At 36.7% G+C, this 18409-nt stretch overlaps 1 protein-coding gene and 1 long non-coding RNA gene across 2 annotated transcripts; one reads left to right on the top strand and one right to left on the bottom strand.

The window, feature by feature from the left end:
- Positions 1-140: 140 nt before the first annotated feature.
- LOC311080328 (putative C-type lectin domain family 20 member A) lies at positions 141-11561 on the bottom strand. The gene is made up of 4 exons (XM_084110247.1): positions 11193-11561; positions 6963-7310; positions 6183-6271; positions 141-543 (listed from the first exon to the last, which is right to left on the bottom strand). The coding sequence occupies exons 1-4, from the start codon at positions 11506-11508 to the stop codon at positions 400-402; spliced, it is 897 nt and encodes a 298-aa protein (XP_083966373.1). The 5' UTR covers positions 11509-11561; the 3' UTR covers positions 141-399.
- Positions 1031-4996, top strand: LOC311080473. Its single transcript, XR_014605600.1, has 5 exons — positions 1031-1371; positions 1603-1634; positions 1792-2035; positions 2444-2609; positions 4514-4996. It is a non-coding gene; the product is annotated as an uncharacterized lncRNA (long non-coding RNA).
- Positions 11562-18409: the final 6848 nt, after the last annotated feature.

The following is an 18409-nucleotide window of genomic DNA, read 5'->3' as shown; positions in this document are numbered from 1 at the left end:
AACTTCTTCGGGGTTTCTAAATATATTTCCTCATTTTTATTTTAGAACTTTCTGGTGTCATTTGTGTGAAATTCACTAGTGCTTAATTCAGTAGTGCTTTTTGTTTCATGTTATTGTGAGAAAATCTGAAGCAGTTTTTTATATCGTCTCAAAGGCCTTTATTTATTCTTCATGACGATTTTACAGTGTTTACATTTGTTAGCTCATATCTGTCTGCTAAATGAAGAAATGCAAAATGAATAGATCTAAATTGACATTTGTTAGCTCATATTCAGGTGTACATATCTGTCTGCTAAATGAATACATGCAAAATTAATAGATGTAAATGTATTTTTGACTAATTACTTGTAAGTTGTAATTCATCTAGTTTAATTCAGATATATGTAACTAAGAATGAAATTAATCATTGGTTTGATAAGTTGAGCAAACTGGAGCACTGACATTACTGGCTTTCCGAATGGTCTTTATCTTCTGGAAGATTTTTCCGTTCGGTTGTTTCCTCCATGTAAATGTGATGTCCTGATCGCTCAGCATCTGCTGTATCTAAACCACAAAACAGGCTTTCATTAAACAAGTGTGATGTATTTCTCCTCACAATTATCATCTTATACTTTACAAATCTTGCAGAAAGAGCAGAAACTGGCGAAGCTCAAAATACATACACAATATTTTGTCATGACGCAAAACACTGACCAACTCATTGAACAAATGCTTCCAAATCTGAACACATTCGTCACCAAAAACAAATGTCGCAAAAGCTCTTAATAAATAATACATGTGTGATGATTCTCATTAGACGCTCATTACTGTCATACATGAATGGAAATCATCAATTTTAATACATTACTGCACTGTAAAACTTTACTGTAAATTTACAGCGAATTTCCTACAGAATTGTACTGTATTTCCATAATACAGTATTAGGCTGTATATTTTACAGAACAGCTGTAAATATACAGCACATTTCTGTTTTCAACCCGATAAATTCGTAATACAGTATCATACTGTAAAAGCACTGCATTGTGGGATTGATTTTTTTCGCGCTCAATTCAGTTCAAATGTGACGCGAGCCGTCAGTAGCTACTACAACAGGCAAACTTGATTTGTTAGCGGGATTCAACTGAACAGAATAATCATTCCTGAAAACAAGATAAACAGTGTCTGCGAATCTGTGAGCAATTTTTAAGCTTTTGTGAGCTTCGGTTCGTGTTTCAAACATTGCCTGTGACGCAGCAGAAAATGGGCGACATTAACGTGCTAACTTTACATGAAGACGGATGGAAGAATTTGTCATCTGAATAACCTGCACCTGTGACGATTAGTGGGATTGAGAGTTTGAGAAGATGGAAAATTGTTCAACTGAGTGATACGGTAAGCCAGTATATTTTGTTTTTTTTTTGCGTTCGCATTTCTACATTGTTTTCACGAATGCTTATTTCGTTTGATTTTACAAACGCGGTTTACTACCGCGGCCGCGCAAACAATTCACTCTGTTCTACCTGTTTACCAAGTACCATTAACGTTAACTTCGATATTTCACATAATAGGCAACATACCATGTTATTTGCATGACCTGCTTTTGATATATATTTTTCGTTTCAGGCTGTGTAATCTGATGACGGTCCAGTGCTAATGTAAGTGCTTTTAAGTAACTTAGTGTTACAGTTATAGTCTATGTGGTAAAAAAAATGCTATCAAATGCTGTCAGTTCTGTGATCGTGCTTTTGAATCGTTGTCAGAATTTTGCTAGCACAAGAAAATCCATGTTCCTAATGCTGTTTTCAAATGTAGTATTCCTGATTGCCTTGCCATGGTCCTACAACTACTCCCACAATTCAAAGAGAAGTTAGACGGTGTTATCCTTCAAGCAGATAAGTAGAGATTATTCAACAAATCTCATTAATCTGTAATATGTTTTATGTTTTGGTTCTGTTGATCATGGTTGTGCTGTCCTTTTTAAAAAATTGTTTCAGGAATTTGCAACTCTGATGTCCAGCAATCTACATTTGCCAGAGAGTCCACGCCTTATGTCCTGGTATGTAAACATTAAAGGTTTAAGTTTAAACCTAAAATGAAAAGCCATCATTTACTCACTCCACTGCAAAATATCTTTTTCTTAATTAGTGTTTTTTTTTTTTCTTGTTTCCAGTCCAGATATCTAAAATTCTTACATGAAGCATTTAATTGACAAGTAAAAATTGTCTTGTTTTCTGAAAGAATAAGTCAAAATTTAGTGAGTTTATGCTTAAAACAAGCAAAATAATATGGCAGTGCGTTTTAGTGTTCCTCTAACCCTAATCAATTTTAATTTTTAGGTGAAAATTTTAATTGATAGAACTATGAACAGATAGACAACTAGCCTACATCGAACCTCAGTGGAACCCACAATAGTTATTTTAATTATTAATATTATTTATTATTATTTTTTTTTTTTCAATTACAGGTCAATCTCTAAGCAACCAGTGCTGGATATTAGGTTTGGAAGGTCAAGGTGTGTGTGGAAAGGATCACAGCCTAACTTCATCACTGGCCTGGCAGCGCTGTTTGCCTCCTCCTATAACTTCAGCTTGCAGTACCAGGAAGAGGCAGCACCTTGAGTTTGTTCAGAGGTTAGTCATTAGCATATTTGCCATTCATATAAATATTAGACTGAATTGTGACTTGTCTTGACAGTATTTATTAAGCTGATTACTGGTATGAACAGTATGGCCCTGGTTTCCATACTGGGCTTAGCTTAAGCCAGGTCTAGGCCTTAATAAAATTAGGGTATTTAAGCAGCTTTTATAAAAATGTCTAATAAAAAAAAAAACATTACTGGTGTGCATCTTGAGACAAAACAGTGGCAGTCACATATTTAAGATATGTCAGTGCAAGTTGTTTTCAGTTGAAGGATTAGTGAAAATTCTGTCATTAATTACTCACCCTCATGTTGTTCCAAACCTGTAAGACCTTTGTTCATCTTCAGAACACAAATTAAGATATTTTTGATGAAATCTGAGAGGTTTCTGAACCAGCCATAGACAGAAACGTCTTTGCAACTTTCAAGGCCCAGAAAGGTAGTAAAAACATTGTTTAAATAATCCATGTAACTACAGTGGTGCAACCTTAATATTATGAAGCGATGAGAATACCTTTATTCAACAATCTCTACTCTTTCACGTCATTCTCCTACGCTGTTGATGTAGTGTAAACAGTGTCAAGTCACCTTCATTTATATAGCGCTTTTAACAATATAGATTGTTTCAAAGCAGCTTTACAGTGATAATAGGAAATTACAGTAACATAGATTGTTTTGGCTTTACAGCAGCTCTAGAATAAAGTTATTAGATCGACTATTTTTGACTGTCAAAATGCAGGCGGACACAGCTTCAGCGAGTTGTTCAAAATCTTTCTTTTTAGTAAACTCTGTGTACATTAACAATGTTCTCAATGCTGGAGTTCATGTGTATTCTTCCAGCACAGTTTCATGTTGTGTCGAGCCTCCTTAGTGTTTTAAAAAATAGTGATTTTTAATGCTATCATAGTCGTGCCCCAAGCACTCCCATTCAAAAGACAATTTGACCGTAAACGAAAATACGGTCAAACTTAAAAGTGGTGTTTTCATCCTAATTATGCTTTTAAATGAAAGTTTGCCTCGGGTAGATTAACAAAAAGACCCTAGGTTGCATTTTGCCGAGAGTAATCCTTTATTACGCTCCGGCCCACTCATCCTCAAAACAGTGTAGGAGAATGACATGTAAAAGAAGAGATTATTCAACACTGTCGTTATTTTAGTGTTATTTTGCGCACAAAAAGTATTCTCGTCACGTCATAATATTAAGGTTGAACCACTGTAGTTATATGTACTATTTACTGATGTTTTTACCACCTTTCTGGGCTTTGACAGTTGCAATGACATTGATGTCAATGGAGGGACAGAAACCTCCCAGATTTCATCAAAAATATCTTAATTTGTGTTCCGAAGATGAACGAAAGTCTTAAGGATGAGCAATAATGACAGAATTTTCATTTTTGGGTGCAAACGTGCATTTTAGTCTGGTAAATGTCATGTTTAACGTTATCATGTAGTCATGTATGCAATAAACATTGCAAGGCTTGCAATTAAAGTTAAATTATTTCTGTCACAAAGGTTTGGGCTGCATTCTGGCAGTGTGTGCTCTATATAAACATAGTCTATGACTGCCTTTCCACTGATACTCTGACCTGATGAGGGGATGATATTAAAAGTTGTAGAATAAAACTTTAAATCTGGCAACCCCACTTCCAAAAGTTTAGTTACATTGAGTTGATGTATTTTAACCAGGGCAGAAAAAATAAAAAATATCAGTTACTGATCACAACATCCAACATTGCATTTTTTTTCATGTTGTTCAGATTTATCCTAACAAACTAGTCGTTAAAACCGTTATCTGGTTTCTATTTACACATCTTTTGTGCTGTCTCTCTCTGTCAAAATATATAAACTCAGTCCATAATATTTCAATGTTTTTTTCCTTTCTTTTCTGCCTTTTAGACGATTTCCTGACATCAATCCTGAACGTGGATCAAAAACAAAGAAAGGACAAGTAACTTCAAAGAAAACTGGCCAAGTTGTGCAAAAAAAGAACACTGTAAGCCTACAGGTGTCCTCACTTCTGCGAAAACTTGAAGACTTTGAATGGGATTTCGTTTGCACTTGTATGGACTTCAAAACAGAAACAGCAATTCACTGCCATTATAAAGCTTGGAAGAGCCAGGACATTTTTTAATAGAACTCCGATTTTATTCGTCTGAAAGAAGAATGTCACATAGACCTAGGATGACTTGAGGGTGAGTAAAACATGGACTAATTAAAATTTTTGGGGTGAACTATCCCTTTAATTAAGCGCTAAGTGTTACCTGTTTGTTGTTAAGTGTTAAAATTGAATTTTATGTTTAAAAAAATTCAGCCAACATGTTCACAGAAGGCAATTTTCTGATCTTTGCTTTTAACCAAAATAAATGTTTTAAAACCCAGAAAATGTTGTTTTCTTTTTCCTAGTGTGACTACTATACAATTTATTGCTGTAGACAAGTTTAATATTGTAAAAGTATGTGGTATATACTGTATTTGGTAATTACAGTGGAGTACTGTAATGCTGTTTTCTGTACTAGTCCTGTAAAAATACAGTATGTGGCTGGAAACCCAGCTGCCAGTATTTTACTGTAAATTTACAGTACAACGTTTTGCAGTACAATACTGTAAATGCTGTTTACAGTACTAGTCCTGTAAAAATACAGTATGTGGCTGGAAACCCAGCTGCCAGTATTTTACTGTAAATTTACAGTACGACGTTTTGCAGTACAATACTGTAAATGCTGTTTACAGTACTAGTTCTGTAAAAATACAGTATGTGGCTGGAAACCCAGCTGCCAGTATTTTACTGTAAATTTACAGTGAAAAGTTTTACAGTGTGGAGCTCTTCGCGTGTCGGTCAAAAATTACCAAGATTTATTTATTTTTTTGGTCAATAAAGTGAATGTACTATATTTTAGTTCGATAATGTTTTTTTATTTAATATTTTGTATTTTTAGGGGATTTTATGTATTTATAATCAATTTATTCACGTTTTGAGCATAGGCCTGAAAATTACATTTACAACTTAAACTGTGGTAAATCTTGAACGCTTTAGAGCGACAGACTGAGGTTTGATCTCTTTTCAAAGACGACACTTGTCAGATTATTGATGGAGTGAACAAAAGTTTTAAAAAGTGAACTTAAAAAAAAAAAAACGTTTATTTGAAAAATTATGAAAAATGTGCAAAAATACTATTTTAAATTTCTATATGAAATATATATTTTCAAAAACACTCTAAAACTGTGAGAAAATCAAAGCTATAATTCTAAACAAGTTTGATATCTCTTAAAATGAGCTTTCAGTCAGAGTTTGTTCGGCTGCAGTTCCAAACGCTTCCACTATTCTACATTTCTGACCGCGAGGAGCACAAGTGTGACTGTTTTTCGGGACCATCTAAACCTTTTCGAATCATGGCCATGATTTTGTGTGTTTGTGTGTGTGTCTGTGTGTGTTCACACAGCAAGTGCCAAAACCTTTACCAAGTTTCGTACCATTCCAATGAAGAAGAAAAAAAGAAGAAACGTCAAAAATGACTGAAGAGCCCCAGAGGGTTAATTTGAGTCTGTTGAGTGTTATAAAACCCACCTGGTTTAAGACGAGTGCACTCAGTGTAGCGTCGTCCGCATTCTCACTGGCTTTGACCTGCACTCGGATCACCTGCTGCTTTCTCTTCACTGCAGGACAACACACGTATCATATCAGGGATCCCCAACTTCTTGTCTTGGACATTTTTCAAAAATATATGATATGATACGCAATGTGCTGATGTGAAGACAAACTTCCCAAAGCCATTATCGGCCAATGGCGATCAGTGGACGACCAATCAGAGCACCCCGAACCAAAAATGCGGAACCGATTTTAAGATGGGTGTATATAATTAAATCATAAGTGTCAAATAAAAATGAATGAATTTAAACTAAAACACTAACCAACAAAAAGATTAAATATTTTAGTTGTTTATATACATGTCATGTGACCATTAACCAACATCAGAGAACTGTGAACATGTGATTGTGTTGTTGTATTATTATAAATGATCATATTTATAAATATGGATGTACAGAAATTTCGACTACTGAAACATTTAGGGGAAAAAAACAGCTTTTTTCAGGTTTCTGACCTAAATGGTTAAGGAGGGTTTTGGAGTGCCTCCCTATTTATACATTTTAGCATTTGCGTTTTTATAAAAATATATGTATAAATGTATAATATTAATATTTAAATTTAACATTTTTATGATTACATTAATTATTAGCTTTTCACAGTTCTCTCATGAACCTCCAGTTTGGGAAACTCTTATTAAATGAACAGTCATATTCAGTTTTTGTCAACAAACAACGATAAGAAGGAAAGTAAAGGGCTTACCAGTGCTGCAGTAGAAGTAATAAGGTGCAGTGCAATAGTAATCGTTAATATAAGTATTATAATAATATACACCGGCACAGTTTAGGTTTGCCCCGTTGAGTCTCTGAGCAGTGAGTTGGGTTGAGGAAGTAAAGGTGGCCTGATCTGACCACTTCCACGAGTCCCGGTACAGTCCGATCCAGGGCTCGTGCCCATATATCAAGCTGACGATCTCATTGTTGTCCGCTAGACTCCTAACAGTGGCCAGGTCTGTGTAATGCTCTCTGCAATACTTCTGGGCGTCGAGCCACGTCTTAAAATTTGTGACAAAAACTAATCGTGGCATTTTCTTTGTTGTGTTGGCTCTTTCTGTGAAAAACAGAGTCAATTTTTTAATTTTTCAAAGAGCTCATTTTTAACATAATTTTCTTTAACGAGTGTGAGCCTCTTAAACTTTCCAAAATGTGTTTGTAGAAATCAATTTTTCAATTATATTTCCATAGTTTACATGGACCCAGCATGGATATAATGAGAGTATAAAGGATAGTTCAAAGGTGTAAATAAGTGTTTTACAAGAAAACTATTTTATTTATTCTACTTCAAAATGTCATGTGTTACTTGGCATTTTTTTGTAATTATTTGTGAAATTTACTTGCAATTTCTGAGTGAAAGTTGTAAATCTTACACCAAATATTTTTTTTTTGTGTACAAACCTGTATAATTATTTTTTGTGTGTGTTTCACAAAAGACTTGGAATGACATGATGTCAGTAATTGACAAACAATTGTATTTTTGGGTGAACGATCCCTTTAATCTCCTATTTTGACTTTTATGTCTATTTTGAGAATTTTTAAAGTATAAAATTTAGGGATGCACGATATGAAAGTTTTTACCAACAACCGATAATTCCATATATCTGAAAGCCAATAACCAATATATTGGCTGATAAATCTTAATCTAAATTTTTATATAATTTTTGAGAGCCTGATTACAAAAACAAAAGTCTCACCATTAAAAGCCATGTCCCAAACACACAATTATAAAGTTCTCATGATACTTTTATGTAGCCGATATGACAGGCTTAAATGTCGTACTACTTGATTGCAATTTTTCTTTTCTGATGTCAGTCCAATCATATTTCAAGCAATTCAAACACAGTGCGCATCGGAAGAGTCTCAGCTGAAGGAAGTAATCCATTATTTATCAGCTTTAGTATATCGGCCACATTTTCTTATTTTCTTCCCATTAAAATGAACATGTATCTTCCGATACCGATATGGTGGCCGATATATTGTGCATCCCTAATAAAATAATAAGTCTGACATAGACCAGAGTTCCAGTTGAGAGGTCATTGTGTTATTAACTGATTATATAAATGTAGTATTATTTAATGTAATTAAGGGGTGGGTGAAATACTGGATAAAACCATAAACTGTACAAATATGTAAAACTGCAATGCTGAATCTCCAGCGCCACGACGTTTAAAATCAATTTTACCCGATTTGTGAATGTAATCACAGACTAAATATGATTGCGCACATCCGTCTATTGAGTTGTTGCACACATAAACACAAACGCACAACTGCAGTGTAGTCCGATTCACAAACAAACGACTCATTTGAGCAGTTTCTTTTAATGATTCATTTGAATTGGTCTGATGAATCCTGCACTGAATTTGCCTCTGATCAACATCTGAACTGCAAGTTACTCTTTCCTTTCAAAATAAAGCAATTTTGTTCAACTTTACTTTATGCAGGCCACCATATCGGTATCGGACGATATATGTTCATTTTTAATGTTATCGTAATCTGCCCGATAAAAAAATGATATATTAAAGCTGATAAATAATGTAGTATTTCCTTCAGCTGAGACTTTTCAGATGCGCACTGTTCAACATGATGGGTTTTAACTGCTTGAAATATGATTGGAATCAGTTCAAAAAAGGAAAATAAAGTAAAGTAGTGCAGGTCTGTTATATCGGCTACAAAAATGTATATTTTGAACTTTATAATTGTGTGTTTGGGATGTGCCTTTTAATGGTGAGACTTTTGTTTTTGTAATCAGGCTCTCAAAAATGATATAAAAATTTGGATTTTGGCCAATACATCGGTTATCGGCTTTCAAATATAAAGAATTATCGGTTTTCGGTGTCAGCCAAAATTTTCATATCGGTACATCCCTAATTTATACCTTTATCATTATTTTAAAAAAGTTTAATAATACCGTGATTAGGCCTTTCACGATTATTGATTAATCATCTGATTGTGGTTATTTAACATTTTGCCAAAAAAATAGTAAAAAGGTTTGTTGGTTTAACAAGACTGCATTATATTAAACATTATTACATTAAATTGTATTGTTGAATTATATTATATTATATTATAATTAATTATACATCATATGGGCTGATTTTATTGTTATATTGTATACGATTCCGAGTAAATAAATAACGTATTGGCTTAAACTCTAGCAGAATTAAATCTTTAATATGTCAATTAATTGTCTGCACAAAATTCATGATCCTGCCAAATTGTGATATAAATTTTTACTTACAGTGGGTACGGAAAGTATTCATACCCCCGGTAAATATGATCAAAAATGGCTGTAAAAATTAAATCTTTCCTTCAAAAAATTTTATCTTTCATTGAAGTAAAATAATTCAAATTGGGGGGGAAATCACATTATGAAATATATGTTTTTCTCCAAAACACGTTGGCCACAATTATTCATACCCCTAGAATGTTTTATGAATAAAATATCTCTGAAGTATATTCCCATTAATATTTACCTTTTTCAGCACACCAGGGTGACTAGGAACATGAAATTGTCCAGCTATGACTTCTTGTTTCACAGGATTTTAAATATGAGGAAACACAAAAGCCAAATTCCCTTAATCATCCATCACAATGTGTAAAACCAAATAATATAGTTCTGATTTGCAGCAAAAGATTGTTGAGCATCACAAAATAGAAAGTGGCTGTAAGAAAATAGCTAAATAATTGAAAATCCCCATTTTGACCATCAGGGCAATAATTAAGAAGTTATAATCAAGTAAAAATGTTACGAATCTGCCAGGAAGACGACGCGTGTCTATATTATCTTAATGCACAGTGAGTGGCCAGAAGACTCTTCAAGGATCACAGATGGAGAATTGCAGAGATTAGTTGAGTCTTGGGGTCAGAAAGCCTATAAAAAAAATTAAACAACCCCTACATCCCCACATGTTGTTTGGGAGGGTTTCAAGAAAAATGCTCCTCGCTCATCCAAAAATAAACTCCAGCATATTCAGTGGTCAGACACGACTGGATCTTCAGACGGCTCAGGGTTCTGTGGTCAGATGAAACTAAAAAAGAGCTTTTTGGCAGCAAACACGCTAGATGGGTTTGGTGCACACAAGGATAAAAAGTACCCCATGTGTACAATTTAATATATCACTGGATCTTTAATGTTGTGGGCATATTTTTCTGCTGGAGGTCCTGGACTTCTTATTCAGATACATGGCATTGTGGATTCTATCAAATATCAACAGATAAAAAAAATCCAAACCGGGCGGCTTCTGCTAGAAATCTTATAATGGGCCGTGGATGGATCTTCCATCAGGACAACGATCCAAAACAAACATCTGAATCAACACAAAAATGTGTTTCGGAGCACAAAATGAAGCTTCTGCCATGACCGTCCCAGTTCCCTGACCTGATGAGTGGAGTGAACTGAAGAGAAGAAGCGCCAACATGGATCTGGGAATCTGAAGGATCTGGAGAGATTCTGTATGAAGGAATGGTCTCTGATCTCTTGTCAGATGTTCTCCAAACTCATCAGGCATTATAGGAGAAGAGCTGTTATCTTGGCAAAAGGAGACTGCAAAAAGGTATTTACTAAAAGGGTATGAATAATTGTGGCCAATGTGTATGTGAGAAAAAGAAAAAAGAAAAACATTAATTTCATAATGTGATTTCCCCCCCAATTTGAATTCTTTTACTTCAATGAAAGGTTAGAATTTTGCCAATTTTTTGAATGAAAGATCAAATTTTTTGAATGAAAGATTTATTTTTTACAGCCATTTTTTGTCATATTTACCGGGGCAATGAATACTTTCACCCCTAATGTCATTATATTAATGTCTTCATGCATTCCGTATTCCTCATTTGAAAGTTGCTTTGGATAAAAGCGTCTTCTACATAAATAAATAGATGGATGTGTAATAAATGCATAAACTAAAAATAATGCGCATCAATAAAGAGTGTTTCTCACCGTCACTACACACAAAATATCTACTGATATCGCAGCTGTAATCCCTCCAGTATCCATTGTAATGTATTGTGGCACACTCCTCTCCCGCACCGTAGTTATCCGGCTGGCCAGATAACCAGGACTGAAACACTACACTCTCATCTTGATAAGACCAACGCCAGCTGTTGATGTCATTGTACAGTCCAATCCAGGCAAATGAAGAAAACTTTTCTTCTTTTCCGACTTCTTGCAGAGTGGTCCAGTCGTCATCGCTCTGAACCGTGGCCAGGTCGATGTGGTTTTCCCTGCAGTAGTTTTGAGCTTTTTCCCACAGCATTGCCTCTCGGATCAGAACATACTCGTGTGGACTACACAGAGTCAGTGACAGGAATCCTGTCGACAGAATACACTCATTTCAAGATTTTTAGATATTATTTTCCCCAGTTTCCTTCTTAAAGGTTCTACTCAATGTATTTGTTTCTATTTGGCTGGATTATTATTATTTTTTTATCATTGTTGAACAAGTTCTTGTTGTCTTTGATTTTGATGTTCGTTTAAGAAATTACAGTCACTGTAGAATTTCTTTTGTAAAGCAGTGCTAAAATATTTTAGATTGTTTAAGAAGACATATTGGTTTTAATGTGCTCCTATTATGCTTATATTATCCTATTATTTCTGGATACATTCCCTTTCATACAGTGTGTAATAGAGTTGTTTGTGAAAGTAAAAGATCAAACGATCAAAGACCACACCGAGGTGTCGAGATCATGGGAGAAACCATTTTCATATAGAGTCTACAGAACACAAACATCTCACTATTCCTCTATATCGAATTATAAAGAGCACGGTTATGGGGATATGTCAAAGGTGGAAGAGACGCTTGCGAGCTATCTCTCCCCTGAATCAGCATCTTCCCTTAAGGCCCCGGTATTACCCACCAAGCCCGTTAGAGTTACGTCAGCTTTGGTGGGTAAGGCTTATGCGTCGGCTGGTCAGGCTGCAGCGTGACTTCACACTATGTCGCTGCTGCAGGCTTACCAAGCTGAACTGTTAGGAGACCTGGATGAGGGCGGGGGTATTGGCCCAGACACGGTTTGCGAACTGCGTCGGGCCACAGATTTGTCTCTCAGGGCCGTCAAGGAGATGGCTAAAACTATCGGCCAGTCTATGGCAGCCCTGGTGGCCACTGAGAGACATCACTGGTTGAATTTGAGCAACATTAAAGAGAAAGACAAGAATTTTTTGATGGACACTCCTTTTTCTCCCACTGGCCTCTTCTGCGATTCCGTGAACTCGGTCGTCGAGAGGTTTCAGGAATCAGCCAAGCAAGCGTCTGCATTCCAGAAACTCCTGCCCCGCCGAACTCATGTCTCCGGGGCTGCTGAGCGAGAGCAGCCCCAAACGTGCCACTCAAAAACAGAGCGTGGCTTCGCTCAACCACAGCCTTCAAGGAGTAAGACTGATCTGCGGACTGTCATTATTTCCAAGAAGGCTGTGGGAAAAAGGTCCTGATGCCCGAGGGCGCAGGCCAAATGAAGGTAGTCCCCCCCGAAGCAGAGCGGTCAACACCTCACTATACGGTGCCCTCAGGGGACTGTTATGCTAACCCTGCCACCTAGTGTGCTTCAGGGCACAGCGGTCTCCGGCGAGCACATATCTCAGAGGCCACCCGGAAACATAGTGGTCCTGGGATGCCTGCCCCCTCCAAAGGGGGTCCCAGAGCAGTCAGTTCAGTCGCTCCCCACCGGTGCGTCGATACGGGCCGACGAATTGAACACTCAACGACAACTAAATCCAGAAACCAGTCTTGAGAGGCTGGTACCTCTAGTAGAATTTTTGGCAGCGTGGAAACTACAGCCAAATATTTCTCGTTGGGTCCTGCAGACCATAGGAAAGGGTTATCAAATACAGTTCGGGTCTCACCCGCCCAGGTTTATGGGGGTCCTGTCCACTGTGGTGGACCCCGAGCATGTTCTGGTAATGGAACAAGAAGTGAAAACCCTGCTAGAGAAAGGGGCCATAGAACATGTACCTCCCTCCAGCAGGGACACCGGGTTTTACAATCTGTATTTCATCGTTCCAAAGAAGGAAGGGGGGTTGCGTCCTATTTTGGATCTGAGAGTCCTGAATGAGTCAGTCATGCAACTAAAGTTCAAAATGTTAACATTGAGACAGATCGTGCCACAGATCAGATCCGAGGACGCTTTGTCACGATAGATCTCAAGGACGCATACTTCCACATTTCCATCCTTCCATATCACAGAAAATTCCTGAGGTTTTCTTTCGGGGGAAAAGCATACCAATATCGAGTTCTATATTCCACTTATGCCCTGAAGTGGAAGGTTTTCACTTCATGGTGTAGTGACCATCAGTTGGACCCAGTTAACTGGCCGGTTGGTACAGTGCTGGAGTACCTGCAGGAGCGGTTCACTGCAGGTCTATCCCCGTCCACTTTAAAGGTCTACGTGGCAGCCATAGGTGCTTACCACATTTCTTTGGGTGGAATATCTTTGGGTAAAGACCCCTTGGTATCTAGTTTCCTCCGTGGCACTTTGAGGCTGAGGCCTGCTACTCGCACCAGGGTTCCGACATGGGACCTGGCAATTGTCCTCCAAGGCCTTTCCCAAGCTCCCTTCGAGCCTTTGGAGGAGGTTCCAGCCAAGTTTCTTACTTTGAAAGCTCGGTTCCTCCTCGCTATCTCATCTCTTAAAAGAATAGGAGATCTTCAGGCTTTGTAGGTGGCACCCTCATGCTTGGAATTTACTCCTGGCATGGTGACAACGTTCCTTCATCCCAGACCAGGTTATGTTCCAAAGGTCCCCACTAACGTGGCCAGATCCATAGTACTGCAGGCTTTCTGTCCTACTCCTTTTCAAAATCCGGATCAGGAAAAGATCAATCTGCTATGTCCAGTTAGGGCACTTGATGCTTATGTCCACAGAGCTGCCCTGTGGCATAAAACCAAACAACTATTTGTATGTTTTGGACCCCCTAATAAAGGGTCCCCAGCATCCAAGCAGAGAATGAGCAAGTGGGTGGACGAGGCCATCTCACTTGCTTATGAGTCGACCGGACAGCCTTCTCCTTTGGCTGTTCGGTCCCACTCAACTAGGAGTATGGCGGCCTCTAAGGCCTTATTATCAGGCGTTCCCCTTCAGGACGTTCGTGATGCGGCAGGGTGGTCCTCACCGCATACATTTGTCAGATTTTACTCTCTGGACTTGGACTCTACTCCGGGGTCTCGGGTGCTCTCGTCCTAGTGTTGCTCTTATGATTTCACACAGGACAGACACTTCTCGCTATGGTGGCGTTGGTATAGACGTTCCATTAGCGTCAATTCGACGCAGCGCGAGTTCCCTTGAAAGGGAACACCTCGGTTACGACTGTAACCTCGGTTCCCTGTAGAGGGAACAAGACGCTGCGTTACCTGCCATATCTCCTACGTGCCTGTAAGCGACTTGTTCAGACGTCACCCGCCTCAAAACACAAATGCTTCAAGACATCATCACGCAAAGCGTTCCCTTAGCATCAATTCGACGCAGCATCTCGTTCCCGCTTCAGAGACTGAATCTTTATCGAAGCATCTCAGACACTGAGAGAAAAGATCTGCGTGTGTTATGAGGAAATTAAAATAGCATAATAGGCACACTTTAGAATATAGTTTGTCCAAGATTAAATAAGGATTTAATTTTACATTTTTTATTTAAAGTGTAAAACAACAATTGCAGTGTGTTAATGTTCTCTGGTTAAGAAGTTCATCCACAATATTATTATTATTATAAACATTCATAACAAATAATGATTTAAAATAACATAAACTATGAAACTTGCATTATACACTGTATTTTAACAGTGTTGTTCAATAATATTATATACTTATTTTTTTCCTTTTTTGGATACAGTCATAATTCCCAAATTGTTATAAATATATAACCAGAGGAAGCCATATATATATAGAATTATTCAGAATTATTCGGAATAATCGGCCGCTAGTGACGGCTCTTGTCTGGACAGCTTTTTGATTTTTGAGAAGTAATTTTTCCTTGGCTCTCTTTCGTAGATGCTTTCTTTAACTGTCCATTGATAGTAGACAACCTGAATTATTATTGGCTTGATTACTTTGACATGTGGACAAATCTCACAAAGATTCCTCTACAAAGATTTGTAGGATATTACACAGAACAGTTTGTCATAATATCACTGAATGTAAAACGGCAAAAATATGTAAACCATTTGGTGTAATTTCTCTGTTTATTTTAATGTTTTGCATAATGTTTTTACCTGAAAGAGAAAGCAGATGAAGACAAATTTGGTCCATCATCTTGCCAGAAGTTTTGCCACTGAAAATATTTAAAAATACAACAAAAAAAAAGAGGTTAGGTTAAATTTAGGTTTACTTAGGTTAAATGTATTTGTATGAGGAAAAGTGCATAATTTCATGTTTGATGGATGTGTTCTTTGCCGTGTAGCCAAATTATGAAAACATAATAAAATAATGCAGTAAAATGTCTATCTACAACAAGAACAGGTGATGCTCAGAAAAGAGAGTTGATTAATAACAAAACATCCATAAAATCTGTTGATGGAATTGTCATTACAACATTATTAATCAGTGGAGAAAGTGTGAAGTTGCATCTGTAAAAGTGAGAGCGTAATTACCAGTTCTCTTCTGAATTAAGTCTCGACGGATGAAGTTTAGGCCCACCGGTCCTGTAGTGATAGCGAGTTATCAGGATGTTTCTCAATCTTGTCCTCTTTAAATGAGTTATGTAAGTCAAGAAGGGAATTTCACTCTCAGATATGCAAAGTGCATATCTAGGCTCCTCCTACAGGTGTCTTTTGGTAGACCGTCTTAGAAACACTAATTATCATATGAGTCATCGTTATACTTTGAAGCAGATGTTACACATTTAAACTAGTTTAATATACAAGAATATCAGTCATCATGCCTTCTGTATATTTAAATGTTCCATGATTTAGTTCCTGCAGACTATCGATCTCAGATCGATCTCAGTTTGATCTCAGATTGATTGATCTCAGATTTATTGATCTCAGATTGATCTTCAGTGGCAGATCAGACATAAATTTGCATCAAAACATTGAACAGGTCATAGTAGCCATGATTCCATAACTAATATAACAACCAGAGAATGTCTTTTATATAATTTTGACATAAATAATTATTATGATGAACAGATGAACATAAACAGATAAACAGATGAACTTTAATTGTTTTGGGTGGCTTGTGGTGTGTGTAATCTTAATCTATCTTTATTTTTCAGTTTAAATGTCCTTGTGGAGCATGTAAATGAAGGACAAAGTGATTCACAAGTCTATGCAAAACAAACAGTGTCACCTCAGAAAGATAGAAAGTGCTTTATTCATCATTTACAGATGCTTCTGAAATCTATTCTCCTTTAAAGTTCTACTTCTCAAATTAACTTGCAGTTATTGCATTGTTGTTTTTCATTAGTATGACATTGAGTTCGGAGATGCAAAGCATCAAAGATTTGCTCTTTGTTAGTTTTGAGGTCACTTGTATTTGTGTAAATGCAGTATGTGTTTGTGATTAGCAGAGTATATTTTCAGATCATGCAAAATTGAAAGTCTTTTTTGACTCTTCTGCAGTTATTTACCTATGCAAATACAAGTAGGTGCATGCTGGGCGCTTCTCCTTGACATTAGTAATACAGACACAACAAAATAATAGAAAAAAAGACATTATAGGGATGCAGGATATATCGGCCACCATATATCGGTATCGGCCGATATATATGTTCATTTTTAATGTTATCATTATTAGCCCGATAAGGAAATTTGCCGAATATAATCAATGTAATAAATAATGTTTTATTTCCTTCAGCTGAGACTCTTCAGATGCGCACTGTTCAACATGATGGTTTTGAACTGCGTCAAATATGATTGGAATCACTTCAAAAATCAAAATGCAGTAAAGTAGTGAAAGTCTGTCACATCGGCTACATAAAATGATCATGAGAAAATTATAATTGTGTGATTGGGACATATTGAGACTTTTGTTTTTGTAATCAGGCTCTCAAAAATTATTTAAAAATTTGGATTAGATTTATCGGCCAATAAATCTGTCACAGTTGTGTTCTGAGTTTTGTTTTCACTAGTCACATGTCTTCCTTTGTTCTCCCATATGGAAAAGGTTTGCTAAAAACACCTGTGATTATTATATGTTCAACAGAATATTGTAAGGGACATTTCCTTGAAGAAAAAAAAAAAAATGAAGAGAAAAATGAAGTTAATTCGGCCAGCGCTCATACCTGTATTTATTTCCTGTTTTCGGTAGAAGTCCACAGTAGTCGATTGTCGAGTTCTCCACTGTTGCTTAGTTACCTATGATCACGCGCGTGAACTCGACAATCGACTACTATGGACTTCGACCGAAAACAGGATGTAAATACAGGTATGTGCGCTGGCCGAATTAACTTCATTTTTATTCATATCTTTCACATCTACTGCAGTCAGATTCACCGTGTTCACTCTGAAGGAATCACTCACATTGGCTGTGCACTTGTAATGACACATCAAGGATGTTAAGAGGCTAAAAGCAGGTTTAAAACTTGCCCCTTTGAAGTCAACAGGGTGCAAATTTTAAAAAAAAGGATAACACACTGACAGCACTCCAAATTTACAAAAAAATGAGCTCAATGTTAAAACTGACCAGAGTTCTCCTTTAAGTAAGGAAGATATATGGTTGCTGTATATGAAGCATGCAGGTTTTTTTCATATGGGCTGTTTTCCCGCCACTCATTTGTATCCATGGTTACTGTCATTATCAGTTCAGTTTTATCACCTGTTTAGTCATCATTGTTATTTGTTTCACCTCTGTTCTGTTAATCAGTGTTCATCTGTGTTTTGTATTTAGTATTGTATTTGACTTTATGTCAGGCAATTCTGAATTTATAACTCACAATTGCAACTTTCTATCACGTAATTCTGACTTTATATCACACAATTCTGACTTTATAACTCGTACTTCTGACTTACCTCGCAATTGCGAATTTATATCACGCAATTATTACTTTATATCACACAATTCTGACTTTATAACTCGCAATTGCGACTTTACATCACGGAATTCTGACTTTATATCACGCAATTCTGACTTTTTAACTCATAATTTTTACTTAACTTGCAATTGCAACTGTACTGACTAAGTCCCTAAACGAAGTCTAGTACTGGTTGCTAATACAGCGGATTAAGTTTAG

Source organism: Abramis brama (genome assembly GCF_963993115.1).
Source record: "Abramis brama genome assembly, chromosome: 3".
NCBI classification, from domain to species: Eukaryota; Metazoa; Chordata; class Actinopteri; order Cypriniformes; family Leuciscidae; genus Abramis; species Abramis brama.
The sequence above is the reverse complement of the archived record's forward strand: the minus strand, read 5'-3'. Positions and strand labels throughout refer to the sequence as shown.